A 17,256-nucleotide genomic window follows, 5' to 3' on the forward strand; every position below is an offset into this window, starting at 1 on the left:
AGAGTTGGTGCTTCGTTCTCCTGTTTTAGAACTGATATAATAACATGGTCTGTGTTTTTCTCTTTCTACTTTAGTCTTCTTCATTTATGTGGCAAGGAAATAGAACTTTACTGGTTTCTGTAAGGAATGAATAAATCTTGCATCGATAAACAATTAAGGGCACAATCCTATACATGTTTAGGCAGAAAAAAGTCCTACAACTCCCAGCATTCCTGGCTGGAGAATGCTGGGAGTTGTAGAACTTTTTTTCTGTCTAAACATACATAGATTACACCTTTTAAAAATAAACAAGGATTCATGTTGATTTTTAACTGTGTTTGGCCTTTTTTTCAGGAGGATATGGATCACAATTACTACACTTCTAGGACATATGGTCCATTCGATTCTACAAGCCGAGATCTATGGGTGAACATAGACAAAATGGAGAAAGATAAGGTGAAGATTCATGGGATCCTCTCCAACACTCATAGGCAAGCAGCGGTAAGGCATTTCATATGCATTGCTATGTAATCTTTTTTGTTGATATGCTGGCTACCCCTGTGATGCACACTGTATTACTTGTGTAGAACAGCTACTAGTCAAGGATGTTCACCTCTGAGCCTAAAGCTCAGATCTGTAACTGCTTGTCTTTTTTGTTTCCTTTTTTAAATAAAGAGTTGCTTTTGTTTGTTTCTAGGAATATATTGCCCAGGAATATATTCCTACTGACTCATTGTCCAAATGAGCTTCAGATCTCTCTGCAAGTTGGAACAAGATGTAGCGATGGCTACCAATTTGGATGGCTTTAAAAGGGGGTTAGAAAAATTCCTGAAGGAGAAGGCTATCAACGGCTACTAGTTCTGATGGCTATATGCTACCTCCAGTATCAGAGGTAGTATGCCTATGAACACCAGTTGCTGGGAAACATGGGCGGGATGATGCTTTACATTCATGCCCTACTTGTGGGTCTCCTGTCAACTGCTGGTGAGCCAGTGTGAACAGAATGCTGGACTAGATGGACCTTTGGTCTGATCCAGTATGGGTCTTCTTATGTTCTTAACAAATTTACAAACTGCTATGGGGAGAAAAAGCAATCTTGGTGTCATTCAAGTCAGTGGCTGTTTTGACACTGAGTTCAATTGACAGAAGAATTACATTACAAACTGACTAGCTTAACTGCCATATTTAGAACTAAAAAGTAGCAGCCCTGTATTTACCCTTTTGAAAATCCGATGCTGTAAAGAACAATATTGTTTAGGAACCTGGAATATCAGATCAATGAATCAAGGTAAGCTGGAGGTGGTCAAACATGAGATGGCAAGATTGAACATTGACATCTTCGGAATCAGCGAACTCAAATGGACAGGCATGGGCGAATTTAATTCAGGTGACCATCATATCTACTATTGTGGGCAAGAATCCCTGAGAAGAAATGGAGTAGCACTCATAGTCAACAAAAGGGTGGGAAAAGCAGTACTGGGGTACAATCTCAAAAACGATAGAATGATCTCAGTATGAATCCAAGGCAAACCATTCAACATCACGGTAATTCAAGCCTATGCCCCAACCACTGAGGCCGAAGAAGCTGAGGTTGATGGGTTCTATGAAGACCTACAACACCTTCTAAAACTAACACCAAAAAAAGATGTCCTCTTCATCATAGGGGATTGGGATGCTAAAGTAGGAAGTCAAGAAATCACCGGGATAACAGGCAGGCATGGCTTTGGTGTACAAAATGAAGCAGGACAAAGGCTAATAGAGTTTTGCCAAGAGAACACGCTGATCATAGCAAACACTCTTTTCCAACAGCACAAGAGGCGACTCTACACATGGACATCACCAGGTGGTCAATATCGAAATCAGATTGATTATGTACTTTTCAGCCAAAGATGGAGACACTCCATACAGTCAGTAAAAAGAAGACCTGGAGCTGACTGTGGCTCAGATCATGAGCTGCTTCTTGCAAAATTCTGGCTTAAATTGAAGAACGTAGGGAAAACCACTAAACCATTCAGGTATGACCTAAATCATATCCCTTATGAATATACAGTGGAGGTGAGGAATAGATTTCAGGGATTAGACCCGATAGACAGAGTGCCTGAGAAACTATGGACGGAGGTCCGTAACATTGTTCAGGAGGCAGCAACTCAATCCATCCCAAAGAAAAAGAAATGAAAGAAAGCCAAGTGGCTGTCTGAGGAGGCTTTACAAGTAGCTGAGGAAAGAAGGGAAGCAAAAAGCAAGGGAGAATATATCCAACTGAATGCAGAGTTCCAGAGAATAGCAAGGAGAGACAAGAAGGCCTTCTTAAATGAACAATGCAAAGAAATCGAGGAAAACAACAGAATGGGAAAGACTAGATATCTCTTCAAGAAAATCGGAGATCTCAAGGGAACATTTTGTACAAAGACGGGCATGATAAAGGACAAAGAAGGCAGGGACCTAACAGAAGAAGATAAGATTAGAAGAGGTGGAAAGAATACACAGCAGAACTATACAGGAAAGATCTGAATGTCCCTGATAGCCATGATAGTGCGGTCACTGAACTTGAGCCAGACATCCTCGAGAGTGAAGTCAAGTGGGCCTTAGGAAGCATTAGTAACAACAAAGCTAGCGGAGATGACAGTATTCCAGCTGAGCTATTTAAAATCCTAAAAGATGATCCTGTTAAAGTGCTGCACTCAATATGCCAACAAATTTGGAACACTCAACAATGGCCACAAGACTGGAAAAGGTCAGTTTACATTCCAGTACCAAAGAAGGGCAACGCCAAAGAGTGTTCAAACTACCGCACAATTGTGCTCATTTCACATGCCAGCAAGGTGATGCTCAAAATCCTACAAGCTAGGTTTCAGCAGTATGCGAACCGAGAACTACCGGAAGTACAAGCGGGGTTTCGAAGAGGCAGAGGAACTAGAGATCAAATCGCCAATATTCGCTGGGTCATGGAGAAAGCAAGAGAATTCCAGAAAAACGTCTATTTCTGCTTCATTGACTACGCTAAAGCCTTTGATTGTGTGGATCACAACAAACTGTGGCAAATTCTTAAAGTGATGGGAGTACCGGACCACCTTACCTGTCTCCTGAGAAACCTGTACGAGGGACAAGAAGCAACAGTAAGAACCAGACATGGAACAACCAATTGGTTCAAAATTGGGAAAGGAGTACGACAAGGCTGCATATTGTCGCCCTGCTTATTTAACTTATATGCAGAGTACATCATGAGAAATGCCGGGTTGGATGAATCAGAGGTCGGAATTAAGATTGCCGGGAGAATTATCAACAACCTGAGATACACAGACGATACCACCCTAATGGCAGAAAGCGAAGAGGATCTCAAGAGCCTCTTGTTGTGGGTGAAAGAGGAGAGTACAAAAGCTGGTTTGAAAGTCAACATTAAAAAAACGAAGATCATGGCATCTGGCCCCATCACTTCCTGGCATATAGAAGGGGACGAAATGGAAGCAGTGGCAGATTTTACTTTCTTGGGCTCCAAGATCACTGCAGACAGTGACTGTAGCTATGAAATTAAAAGATGCTTCCTCCTTGGGAGGAAAGCTATGGCAAACCTAGACAGCATAGTAAGAAGCAGAGACATCACCTTGCTGACAAAGGTTTGTATAATCAAAGCTATGGTTTTCCCAGTAGCAACGTATGGCTGTGAGAGGTGGACTATAAGGAAGGCTGAGTGCCGAAGAATTGATGCGTTTGAACTGTGGTGCTGGAGAAGACTCTTACAAGTCCCCTGGACTGTAAGGAGGTCAAATCAGTCCATCCTAAAGGAAATCAACCCTGAGTGCTCATTGGAAGGACAGATACTGAAGCTGAAGCTCAAATATTTTGACCACCTAATGCGAAGAGAAAATTCCCTGGAAAAGACCCTGATGCTGGGAAAGACTGAAGGCAAAAGGAGAAGGGGACGGCAGAGGATGAGATGGCTAGATAGCATCACCGATGCAATGAATATGGACTTGAGCATACTCAGGGAGAGAGCGCAGGACAGAAAGGCCATGGGGTCACGAAGAGTCGGACATGACTGAACAACTGAACAACAGCAACAATTTACCCTTTTACATTTGTAGGAGATGCCAGGATGGTACCTGAATTTCTGAGAACTATTAGATCCATGTCAAAATATTGTTGTTTTAAGCTGTTGATTCTTGTCATATGATAACAGATGTGGCAGATGTAATTCCATTTCCATATCAAAAATCTGCCTTGGCTGATTCTGATCACACACTCCTTGTAGCCAGAATGCTAAACTAGGCTGCTAACTTACAAGTATAATTGGATGTTGCATGGCTTCCAAATAGTATTCCCATAGCTGACCAAAGTACCAGAAGCAGCTTGAAGAAAAGAGTCAGCATTGGCCTTAAAGGAGATGTAAATTCAATAGCAGAAATGACGACTCCGTTGTCATGATGGAACAGATTCTTGCTCTGCCGGCCTGAAAAAGCAATTGGACTAAGTTCTGACACCTGGGGGAAAAGGTCCAAGTAATAGCTTTAAGGGATAGCTCACTTAAAAATACATAAGGAAGTATCTGAGGCTGTGAGGAAGGAAGGGAAAAAAGAGAAATAAGGGAGTTAGAATTCTGCTCTCCATTGGGTTGTGTCATATCATTTCCCAGGGCCAATAAACTCACCAACCAGGTGACAGGCTGAGAGAAGAGTACTAGACAGATGAGAATCTCTGTAGGATTTGGATGGAGAGGGAGGTAATAAACCCTCTAGATTTAGACTGACACAACATAATTTATAGAAACTCTCTTTTCCCAGCCAAACTGAAAAGAATAGCTAATAAATGGATGGAGCAAAGTGGAAATACTGGCGTTTGGCAGTTCCCTGAGTTAGGAATGAATGTAATATAGCACAATATGGGTTATATGAGATTTCTAGACATGCCTGGTTGTTTGGTAATAAAAAGCAAACCCTGCTCTAAATAAGAATGTTTAATGGTATGACTATTCTGCCAACACATCTTTCCTTGAGCTCTCTTGGAAACTCAGGAAAGAGACCAGGATAAAAAAAGCAAGAACATTTCATCAAAGGAATTGCAACCATTGTGCGTATGTGTGTTTCTTTTCCGAACCAAAACAATGTTGTCAGAATCCTTGAGCCTAGGTTTAATACTAAATTCAGATGAGTTGTGGCAACAATGAAGTTGCAAGGATTGTACCAAGGGTTTACATTTTTGAAGGCTTTTGTGGGAGCTTTGAAGCTAAACATGAGATACAGCAGCCCAAAAAGAAAATAAGAAAACTGTGTGCTAAAGATGAGTGAGCATAAGGCGAACTCTTGAACAAATAGATATGCAAATTGAGAGTGTGTGATGAAAGTGGTTATGTCACACTCATAGATACATATATATGCATTCATACATAGAACCTTAATTCTGTTGAAGTCCGAGATTATAGAAATAATCATGATGCATATTAATCGCATCGTAGTTTGCTGGTACACCTAAAACTTGTAATATGTGGGAATGCAATTCTGACTTCAGTGATCTGAGGATTTGACCTTTCAGGGTCTGATCCTTTTGAAAGCTAGCCACTTCTATTTGGGCAAGTCAAAATGGATGGCTGAGATTAGAAGGAAGTTCACATAGCTAGGCAGACTTGACCTGATTGCTCAATCTGAATGTGGATAAATCTGGATATGTTCAAGCAAATGCTACAGCAACCAAACCTCTACTGAAATGGAGAAGAAATGTAGCTATTTCTGATTGTGTTGAAAAAGGTGGAGCATGTTAGCCCCCTTCATATGGTGGTCATATGATGATTGTATGAATGGGGCATTGAAAGGGAAAGGCCACACCTCAGCCTGCCCCCAGTGTCATGGTTTCCCTGGTCCCATCCCCACTATGTGGATGTCTGGACTCCGCTTTTCTGCTCCAGACATCTGAGGAAATGCATGAACATTGGGGGGAAGGGGAGGTCAGGGATATTTGGAACATGTAATGTCAGGGCCAGGAGGTGCAACCCTGTTTTCCTTTCAGCACATGCCTACCCACCCCTCAGGTGAGTAACTTGTGAAGGGGACTATTGAACTTAGCCAAAACTGACTAGGCACATGCTCACTTAGGCCAAACCAATACAGAAACACACATTTTGTGCTCCTTGTTTGTAAGATATTCAGTGTGAGCTCAGAGTCTGAAGTTTGCATAGGATGTGGCCATTTTCGTCAACCTTTTGGAAAACCACAAGTTACATGTGATCCAAAGTTATGTGTGGCTGCTTTCAGTGGTAGCTTGCTTTGACTTGAGTGACTTTTCTGGCCTGTAGAATATTCTTAGAATGTTCATTCCAACGAGATGGAAGTCTGTATGACAGAATGAGCTCATATAAACAATGTGTTTGTTTCCCTCATTTTAATTAGCATAGTTAATAATTATGTGAACTCTTTCCACCTTCCCTAAAAGATCAATCATCATTGTAGCTTTCCTATGAAGATTTTGGGAATGAGAGCTGAGGGCCACTTTGGTCAGTATTATTTTGGCTTAAGTCTCTATCAAGAAAAAATAATAACATTAGTTACTGTAATATCACATTTGCTCTCGTGTGGTAGCTTTTTTAAGCTCTTTGCAAATGCAGTTTATTCAGAAGTGCTAGTCGGAGCATGAGGACCAATATGAAAAGCGGAACGGTGGTAGCAGAGGAGGCTACCATATATGGGAGGCAGTGGTAAGAGAGCAGGTGGGGACTTGGTAGAGACTGGTGTGTCCCTCACTCATATTAGTTGAAATATCCACAGGTGCATATATTTATAATAACAACAAACATGAAACATCTGAAGTGATAATTCAGTCTTAAACTATTAATCACAACCACATATGTTGTTTTAAATATGGCGGATGTAAACTTAGGGCAGTATCCAACCAGGCCTCTCTGTCTCTGCTGGTTGCATTGCGTTTGTGAAAGGCTTTCGCACTTCTAAAAGCAACCTCAGAAATAAGCGTAAATGCTCATTTGCAGATCAGGACAGATCAGCAAAGCTTCCTTCTGTGAGCTCCGCTGACCTGCCCCATCCCAGAAACGAGCATCTGTTTGTTTCTGTTTAGAAGTGCCAAAGCCACACTGTGTGAGCAGTTGCTCCTGCGAGTGCATGGGCTCAAAAAGATCCCAGTCAAATAATCAAGCACCTAGGCATGAACCCAAACTCCTGATCTACATAAATAGATCCGTATTGCAGAAAATTGCAATGCAGAAGAACCTCTGGCACAATTTTGCCATTTACAAAACTTGCAAGGAAAGGGATAGATTGCATAGGCATGGAAATCTTTGCTTTTTCTCAATAATGTCATCCTATGAATTACCAAGAGACGGGTTAGTAATCTAGCACAGTGAATGGTTATCTGTTTGGCCAATATGGTTTTATTTCCTATTAGCGTGTCAATACCTTTGTATGAATGATCTTGTACCTATGCCATCCTAGAACAATCGTTTTACAATTACATACTCTTGAAGCAGATCCAAATTAAAATGACACTTTCGTAGTAAGAGGCTGTGCAATCAAATTTGTGTTTAATGTCACCTTGGCAATCCATTTGGTGTACAAGCATCACACATAGCAAATTCTTCCATTCCAACTTTAAAAAAAAAATGGAATACTGATTATGGTTAAATCAAGATTTTAATCTTGCACCTGCAGGTGCAAGAAGAAAAATGTGCCTTGTAGTTGGACTTGACGTCTCTTCACTGTTTTATGCTTTCTTCCAACTTCTCAAGATAATAAATTTGGGGGAGGTGGGGGGGAGAATCATAAAACTGTTAGAGTGTTAAAAATGGTAAGGGCTGTCTTGTCGGAACTTGCCCGTAATGTCTTCTTTGCCCTTGTAAAGAGATGAATCTCCATCATTATGCAATAAAGGACAATTTGCATATCATGCAAAGATTAAGTGATGAAAATACAAATAGCTTCTTAAGGTTTGTTCTCTAGTTTGCTAAAAAAAAAAGTAGTGGTCTAAATTTGTTAAAATATAATTCATAAGGCACTTTCTAAATTGAGAAGGCTGAATCAAAATAGAAAAAAATGAATGATGTTTAATCTCTTCCACTAAACTGAATTTGGGATATTAATGAATTGTGGGGGGAATTGCTAATATGATGACAGGAAAGAAGTCCCAGGTAATTTAAATTTTCCCTACAATTGCAGTAAGCTGAGTTGTGGATAACATGTATATTTCGATAAACATTGCATTCTTATTGAACTGGTGGGGGGGCAGGATGCAATAAAAACATTGTTGTTTAGTATATGTATTTTTCATGTTGGCTTCAGAGGATTAGAGGCACAAAGTAGGTAGGATGATTTCTTTTACTGGAACAATGTCTCTTAGTAGCAAGCTATGGACACTTTTATGATTCAGAATTCTTGAAGCAGAATTTAAAAGCATCAGAAAACAAGAGCTTGTGTACATAAAATAAATGGGGTAAATTAACACTGTCATTCGGATGTGCAGTGTCTAGGAGAACAAAGGAAAAGTTGTGTCTCTTTCAGCAAAAGTTCATAAACAGTGGTTTATCAAGCTTCCAGTGATAATCTACAGGCCACTTGAGTAGTTGCAGTTACCCAACTATATGGATTCCTTCCATATGAAAAGATGCAGGAAGGGTAAAAAAAAAATCCTAATATCTTCATTAGGACCAACTGCAATGGATTTAAAGATCACCAGAAATCTTTTTCAGGCTGGAATATAAAGCGAAACAAAAACAAAACAAGTTGGAGTCAAGGAGAGAAAGGGGCCCTATTCAGATGTAATGTAGGATGCAATCCTATACCTACTTTCCTGGGAGTGAGCCCCATTGAACTCAGTGGGACTTACTTCTGAGTAGACATGTATAGGATTGCACAAAATTAGTTTTGATTGTGTCTGGAGCAAAAAGTCCTCAAGGCTGCAGTCCTATACCTATTTACCTGGGACTTAAATAGGGGCGTTTGTCTGAGTAGACATGCATAGGATTGTAAGTTGTAAGGGCGAAAGAACAATGGCTGCTCCCCTTTGAAAATAGGGGGGAAATCAGTTATTCTGACCTGTCTGTAGCACTACACACTGGGCCCTTCCTTGTATGGCTGAGAGCAGAAGTAAAAACAAGTAGAATTTCAAGAAAGCCTTGTGGAAGAAGTAGACTTTGAGGGGTGGCTGAAAGATCAAAAAAGTGTCAGAGTGTATGTTCTATAGGAGGAGTTCTGGGATTTCAGAGCAGAATAGAGTAAGTGTAGCATAATAAGAAGAAAAAGTGAAGAGCGTTGAAGGGAAAGATTTGCCTTTCACTGGTAAATAAGAAAAAGGCTCTGAGGAGGTCCTTGAATAATTTTGTATGATGCCTGAACAACTGCACTTCAGAAAGAGGTGACTGAACCTTTTCCATTAATTTGAATGTTGGCCAAATTGTTGGAACTCTTGAGTTGAAATTATCAACATTCAAATTTAATCTAAATATATAAAGAATAGTTTTCAGGGAAATGTGCTTGACGCTAACTTAAACTGCAGTCCTAACCATGCTTTTTTCAGAGTTAGCTTCACTGAACTCTGTGGGGCTTACTTCTGAGTAAACATGCATAGGATTGCAATGTGTCTTTACCCATGCAGCCTCTATTTAAAAAAGGGGGAAAACATAACAACATTATCCACCAAATAGCTTACTTTTCTCTCTCCCCTTTTAACTCAGACAGAACAGTTTCTTTATACTGTTCTATGAATTGTTGTTGTTCAGTCGTTCAGTCGTGTCCGACTCTTCGTGACCCCATGGACCATAGCACGCCAGGCCTTCCTGTCCTGCGCTCTCTCCCGGAGTGTGCTCAAGTTCATATTCATTGCATCGGTGATGCTATCTAGCCATCTCATCCTCTGCCGTCCCCTTCTCCTTTTGCCTTCAGTCTTTCCCAGCATCAGGGTCTTTTCCAGAGAGTTTTCTCTTTGCATTAGGTGGCCAAAATATTTGAGCTTCAGCTTCAGTATCTGTCCTTCCAATGAGCACTCAGGGTTGATTTCCTTTAGTATGGACTGATTTGCCCTCCTTGCAGTCCAGGGGACTCGTAAGAGTCTTCTCCAGCACCACAGTTCAAACGCATCAGTTCTTCGGCGCTCAGCCTTCCTTATACTCCAGCTCTCACAGCCATACATTACTACTGGGAAAACCATAGCTTTGATTAGATGGACCTTTGTCGGCAAGGTGATGTCTCTGCTTCTTACTATGCTGTCTAGGTTTGCCATAGCTCTCCTCCCAAGGAGCAAGCATCTTTTAATTTCATGGCTACAGTCACCATCTGCGGTGATCTTGGAGCCCAAGAAAGTAAAATCTGTCACTGCTTCCATTTCTTCCCCTTCTATATGCCAGGAAGTGATGGGGCCAGATGCCATGATCTTCGTTTTTGTAATGTTGAGTTTCAAACCAGCTTTTGCACTCTCCTCTTTCACCCACAACAAGAGGCTCTTTAGATCCTCTTCGCTTTCTGCCATTAGGGTGGTATCGTCTGCATATCGGAGGTTGTTGATAATTCTCCCAGCAATCTTAATTCCGACCTCTGATTCATCCAACCCGGCATTTCTCATGATGTACTCTGCATATAAGTTAAATAAGCTGGGTGACAATATGCAGCCTTGTCGTACTCCATTCCCAATTTTGAACCAATCGGTTGTTCCATGTCTGGTTCTTACTGTTGCTTCTTGACCCTCGTACAGGTTTCTCAGGAGACAGGTAAGGTGGTCTGGTACTCCCATCACTTTAAGAATTTGCCAGAGTTTGTTGTGATCCACACAATCAAAGGCTTTAGCGTGGTCAATGAAGCAGAAATAGACGTTTTTCTGGAATTCTCTTGCTTTCTCCATGATGCAGCGAATGTTGGCGATTTGATCTCTAGTTCCTCTGCCTCTTTGGAACCCAGCTTGTACTTCCGGTAGTTCTCGGTTCGCATAATCGGTTGCTGAAGCCTAGCTTGTAGGATTTGGAGCATCACCTTGCTGACATGTGAAATGAGCGCAATTATACGGTAGTTTGAACACTCTTTGGCATTGCCCTTCTTTGGAATTGGAATGTAAACTGACCATTTCCTGTCTTGTGGCCACTGTTGAGTGTTCCAAATTTGTTGGCATATTGAGTGCAGCACTTTAACAGCATCATCTTTTAGGATTTTAAATAGCTCAGCTGGAATACTGTCATCTCCGCTAGCTTTGTTGTTACTAATGCTTCCTAAGGCCCACTTGACTTCACTTTCTAGGATGTCCGGCTCAAGTTCAGTGACCGCACTATCATGGCTATCAGGGACATTCAGATCTTTCCTGTATAGTTCTTCTGTGTATTCTTGCCACCTCTTCTTAATCTCATCTGCTTCTGTTAGGTCCCTGCCTTCTTTGTCCTTGATCATGCCCGTCTTTGCACAAAACGTTCCCTTGATATCTCCAGTTTTCTTGAAGAGATCTCTAGTCCTTCCCATTCTGTTGTTTTCCTCGATTTCTTTGCATTGTTCATTTAAGAAGGCCTTCTTGTCTCTCCTTGCTATTCTCTGGAACTCTGCATTCAGTTGGATATATCTTCCCCTTTCTCCCTTGCTTTTCGCTTGCCTTCTTTCCTCAGCTACTTGTAAAGCCTCCTCAGACAGCCACTTGGCTTTCTTTCATTTCTTTTTCTTTGGGATGGATTGAGTTGCTGCCTCCTGAACAATGTTACGGACCTCCGTCCATAGTTCCTCAGGCACTCTATCTATCAGGTCTAATCCCTGAAATCTATTCCTCACCTCCACTGTGTATTCATAAGGGATATTATTTAGGTCATACCTGAATGGTTTAGTGGTTTTCCCTACAATCTTCAATTTAAGCCGAAATTTTGCAACAAGAAGCTCATGATCTGAGCCACAGTCAGCTCCAGGTCTTGTTTTGGCTGACTGTATAGAGCTTCTCCATCTTTGGCTGCAAAGGACATAATCAATCTGATTTCGATATTGACCATCTGGTGATGTCCATGTGTAGAGTCGTCTCTTGTGCTGTTGGAAAAGAGTGTTTGCTATGATCAGCGTGTTCTCTTGGCAAAACTCTATTAGCCTCTGTCCTGCTTCATTTTGTACACCAAGGCCATGCTTGCCTGTTATCCCGGTGATTTCTTGACTTCCTTCTTTAGCATTCCAATCCCCTATGATGAAGAGGACATCTTTTTTTGGTGTTAGTTCTAGAAGGTGTTGTAGGTCTTCATAGAACCCATCAACCTCAGCTTCTTCGGCCTCAGTGGTTGGGGCATAGACTTGAATTACTGTGATGTTGAATGGTTTGCCTTGGATTCGTACTGAGATCATTCTATCGTTTTTAAGATTGTACCCCAGTACTGCTTTTCCCACCCTTTTGTTGACTATGAGTGCTACTCCATTTCTTCTCAGGGATTCTTGCCCACAATAGTAGATATGATGGTCACCTGAATTAAATTCGCCCATGCCTGTCCATTTGAGTTCACTGATTCCGAAGATGTCAATGTTCAATCTTGCCATCTCATGTTTGACCACCTCCAGCTTACCTTGATTCATTGATCTGACATTCCAGGTTCCTAAACAATATTGTTCTTTACAGCATCGGATTTTCTTTTCACCACCAGACACATCCACAGCTGAGTGTCCTTTCGGCTTTGGCCCAGCCGCTTCACTCTTTCTGGCGCTACTTGGAAATACCCTCTGCTCTTCCCCAGTAGTATATTGGACACCTTCCGACCTGAGGGGCTCATCTTCCGGCGTCATCTCTTTTAGCCTTGTGATACGTTCCATGGGGTTTTCTTGGCAAGAATACTGGAGTGGGTTGCCATTTCCTTCTCCAGTGGACCACATTTTGTCAGAACTCTCTGCCATGACCTGTCCGTCTTGGGTGGCCCTGCATGGCATAGCTTATGGCTTCACTGAGTTACGCAAGCCCCTTCGCCACAACAAGGCAGTGATCCATGAAGGGGGTTCTATGAATTACCTACATGAATTACCTACATTATGAATTACCTACATTTAGATCACAATCATTCAAACTTATGTACACAGCTTGAGTGGAGCTTGTATTTCCTCCCAAATTAACTTGATTTCATATCCTAGGAGACATTTTCAGTCATCAAGATGATAAAGGAGCACAATATGAACTAGGTTCTTAGGAATCAGAAGGCTGTATAATGCCCAGCCTTGGATGAAATAAAAGGTGTGTGAGTGGGTGGGTAGGGAGTGTGATTAGAGGTAAGAAGAAAAACACAGGCAGAGAAATCAAATATGGGGGGTGGGAGAGAACATCTGTGGTGATGGCTCCACCACCTGCAAAGCCCTGCCAGATCAACGCAGCCAGGACAGAGTTGGAGGGTGGGTTTGTTTTAACCTTTTCCCCTCCTCCCATTAACTCCAATGAGAGGGAATTTACTTCAGAGGGGCCATAGCTCAGTGGGATAGAGCACATGCTTTGCTTGCAGAAGGTCCCAGGTTCGATTCCCCGCTTCTCCGGGTAGGGTAAGGAAAGAATCCTGCCCGAAACCCTGGAGAGCTGCTGCCAGTCAGTGTTGACAATACTGGGCTAGATGGACCAAGGGCCTGACTCAGTATAAGGCAGCTTCCTATGTTCCTATGTTTGCCAGCTCCAGGGCTGGTGTAGTTCTGGACCTGTTTCGGGGGCATGTCATAGGAATAGGAAGGCCTTAGGATCCATGGCTGCCCCCACCACATCCCCAGAACATCCGTTTCTAGCCCCACCATGCAGCAAAGCCAGTAGCACAGAGACAGCGGTGAAACTTTCCACCACTGCACCAGGGAGGCTTCTGGCAGTGGACCTTTTCTCTGCAGCCAGACAAGGAAGTCTGCAACTTCCTGGGGACTCTTAACTACCCTCCATGGAAGTAAAGGATCGTGCCCCAAAATAAATCAGTATATAAAAGTTCATTGACATATTGCCAAAATACTTACTGAGGGGCAAGATTACTCTCATCTGGATTACTGCAATGGGTTATACGTGGGGTGCCTTTGAAAATGGTCCAGACACTTCAGCTGATCCAGAACAGGGCAGCAAAATTGTTCATGGAGCCTGGCCAACATGATCATATTATGCCAGTACTTTTCCATCTGCACTGGCTGTCAGTCCATGTCCAGCCCGATTCAAAATGCTGGTATTAACGTTCAAAGCCCTAAACCATTTGGGGCCAGGTTACCTGAAGGATCGTGTCCTCCCATATGTATCTGCCTGGACCCTAAGATCGTCCTCAGCGGTCCTTCTCCAGGAGCTCCCATCAAAGGAAGTGAGGTGGGTGGCTACTAGGAAGAGGTTGTTTTCTGCTGTGGCACCCGGGTTGTGGAATGAGCTTCCCAGAGAGCCTTGCCTGGCGCCTCTACATTGTGCTTTTTCCGGTGCCAGGTGAGGACCTTCTTATTTTTCCAGGCATTTTAGTTGTTACAGTATTTTAAATCTTTGCATTGCTGCCAAGTTTAATACTGTAGTTTAAAACCTTTTAATTTTTATATTGTATCTCATGTTGTATTTTATGGTTTTAATTGTTGAGAACCACCCAGTGAGCTTCAGCTATTGGGCGGAATAGAAATGTAATAAATAAATAAGATCACTTGTTGAAGCTCTAAAGTAGGCTATTTTAATGGCAATAGCCTGATTCCAAATAATATTTCCCTTTGACTGCCTCCTCTTCCCACCAGTGAAGTAATGGAACCAGGGCTTGTAGGGATGCAGCACAAACTCCTTTTGACTGGCAGTGATGTTGACGTCATCTGCCACCCACCCTCAGAATTCCCTGTTCCCTCTGAGCTTTGCTGCAATACTTACAGTAGCTGGGGGAAATGAATTTTTCCAACAACAATATTGTTGTACAGCAAAGTATTTTGAGGGGTTTCTTGGGCTTGAATGGGCAATTAAGATCCAGTCGCTTAACAAAAACCCTGCTCCTGGTGAAGATGAAAATTGCTAGAACTGGTTTGTGACATGGATCAACACAGTTGCCTGACGTTTTGGACTCTTCTTGGGGGTGTGGCTATGGGGACTGTCATGATGAGCATCTGCACTTCAAAATTCACCACTACACCACTGCTCCCTGCCCATCTGGCCGTGACAAAGTGATGCATGCTATGTTTTGCTTAAACCTATCAAGACTGCTCAGGGACCAGATAAGGCTCCAAACTGACTTTTCCAAATGTATTTTGCATGTAGTTCATGAGAGGGCCAGCATGAAAGCTGATTAATATTTCATATTATTTGTTAAATACCGTTAAGTCATGAAAAGGGGATAAAAGAGCCAGCAAGGAATATATTTTTCAGTTAGTAGAAATCTTGCATCTTGGACATTCCTTTTTTGCCTAGGGATGATCTGTTTATGAAATGAAATTAGTTCTTCTGGTTGTAAATAGAATATGTGTTAGCAAATCCTTTCAAATTCTGTCTTCCAATGAAGAAGAGAAGGAAATCTAATTTGAAGCCATTGTAAATATTCAATGATTCATTTCCTACCAAATAAGTCATTAAAATACCTAATAGATAGAGAAAGTAATCTTTTCTGCAGAAGCAGGGGGACAGCAGGGGGACAACTTAAATCCAGGGCAATATAACAGTTACAAAATGAGACAGATGTAAGCTTAAGGGGAAAATACATTTGAAGGATTGTATATGTGGTCCACTGCTTGCAAAAATTAGGATCACCATTATCCTTTCTTGTGCTATCCCCATGTATTCTTGAAATACCGATTATTTTCATTTGAAAGATTTTGAGATTTGCAAAGCATCACTTTCCAGATATTTGGCAGTGTGGAAATAAAGAGTAGCCAAATTGGCAACACTGAGGCCATTTTATTTACGTGAATACCACCAATTTAATGCCAATGAACTGGCAGGCCCTCCCTTCCCAGTTTTCCTCACATTGGCTCAGAATAAACTGAGCTATTTCCCAAGTCAAATTTAGCCAATCCAAGTCAAAAGAGAGCAATCACACCCACTGTCTTAAGCATTCATGAGCTCCCAAGCACCTTCCTTCACCCCATCCTCTCTCAAGCCTGTTTCACCACCCATCCACCAGTGAGTGCCCAACCATCCACTGAAAGTGCTAAGAAAACTATATTTCCCAGTTCTCCTGGCACCTGGTGTGCTGCCATAACAGCACCGAGGGGACAACATCCCTTCCTTCTTCCTGCTGCTGCTGCCACTAGTGTAGCAGCAGCGACAAGGCAAGGAGGCAGGTGGGCAAGAGTTGGAGACTTGTGGGAGGAGGGAAGGAATCGTTTTTCTCCAGTTAAATTAAGGCAGAGAAGAACTTGGCATGGGGGTTGTGGAGAATTATGAAGCCAGGCAGTATCTTTAGTAGCAAGAGGCCCTGAGCAAAAAGGCTTGCACACCAAAGGAGAACACCAGGTAGCAGCTAAGCAGCTGTGGCAGCACAATGCTGGGTTGGGGCTTTTAATTGGCCAGCTGTGCCTGGTGCAGCACACTGATGGCAGCAGGCATAGCATAAGGAAGGAATGGGCGGAAGGTAGATGTCCAAAAGTTTTGGACTTCAACTCCCAGAAGGCCCTGCCAACATGGCTAATGATCAGGAATGCTGGGAACGGAAGTCCAAAACATCTGGAGATCTACTTTCTGCCCACTTCCGGTATAAGGCATGGCTTTTGAAGAGCTGCCTCCTGCTCCTGCTGCTACCTGGTGGCTTCCTTCAGTAGGGATGTGGGCTCCAGTCTCAGCTGATGCTTACCAACAGCAGCCTCTTACCACTTCCCTCCTCACCCCTCAGCAGCCAGGTTGGTAGCATTAAAGACAAAAACAGACTATATAAAAGTGTCCATTGTGAAAACATTTCCGGTCCCTTCCTTTGAATGCTTTGTGCTGTATCCAATGGGATTTATTCACAAGTAAGTGTGTATGTACACCAGTTCTCCAGCCCGGTGCCCTCCAGTGGCCATGCTGGCTGGGATGATGGGAGTTGTGGTCCAGCTTGGGGGAAGGACACCAGCTTGGGAAAGGCTAGTGTATGGGATAGGAGCTACATGCAGCCCAATTCTATGCCTGTTTACTTGGAAGTATCACTTCATTAAGCGGGGATGACTCCAGCTGTGTTTAGGATTGAAGCCTCAGTCTCCACTGAGAATCCTAAATTTGCTTCCTTTATATGTTGCTGAGCCTTGTCTGCTGTATAGAATTGTTTCCAGTTTTAGTACTGAGGAATGATTCTAAATTGAGGTGGCAAAGCTACTGTAAAAACTCTTAAGGCAAAAACAGCAGCTAACAGATAGATCACCTTTTGAAGTGAATGGGTCTCTACTATTCCTTACATTATTGATTTTCTTTTCTGGT

At 42.4% G+C, this 17,256-nt stretch overlaps 1 protein-coding gene across 1 annotated transcript in view; it reads left to right on the top strand.

The window, feature by feature from the left end:
• PLXDC2 (plexin domain containing 2) overlaps window positions 1-17,256 on the top strand; it is a 344,440-nt gene that overhangs the window by 193,472 nt on the left and 133,712 nt on the right. Inside the window, exon 3 of the mRNA XM_084859023.1 lies at window positions 334-480. Coding sequence (XP_084715149.1) covers window positions 334-480 — 147 coding nt within the window. The remainder of the gene's footprint in view (window positions 1-333; window positions 481-17,256) is intronic.

Source organism: Heloderma suspectum, chromosome 5, assembly GCF_057233095.1.
Source record: "Heloderma suspectum isolate Gila_16-S chromosome 5, 16-S_ref, whole genome shotgun sequence".
Lineage (NCBI taxonomy): Eukaryota > Metazoa > Chordata > Lepidosauria > Squamata > Helodermatidae > Heloderma > Heloderma suspectum.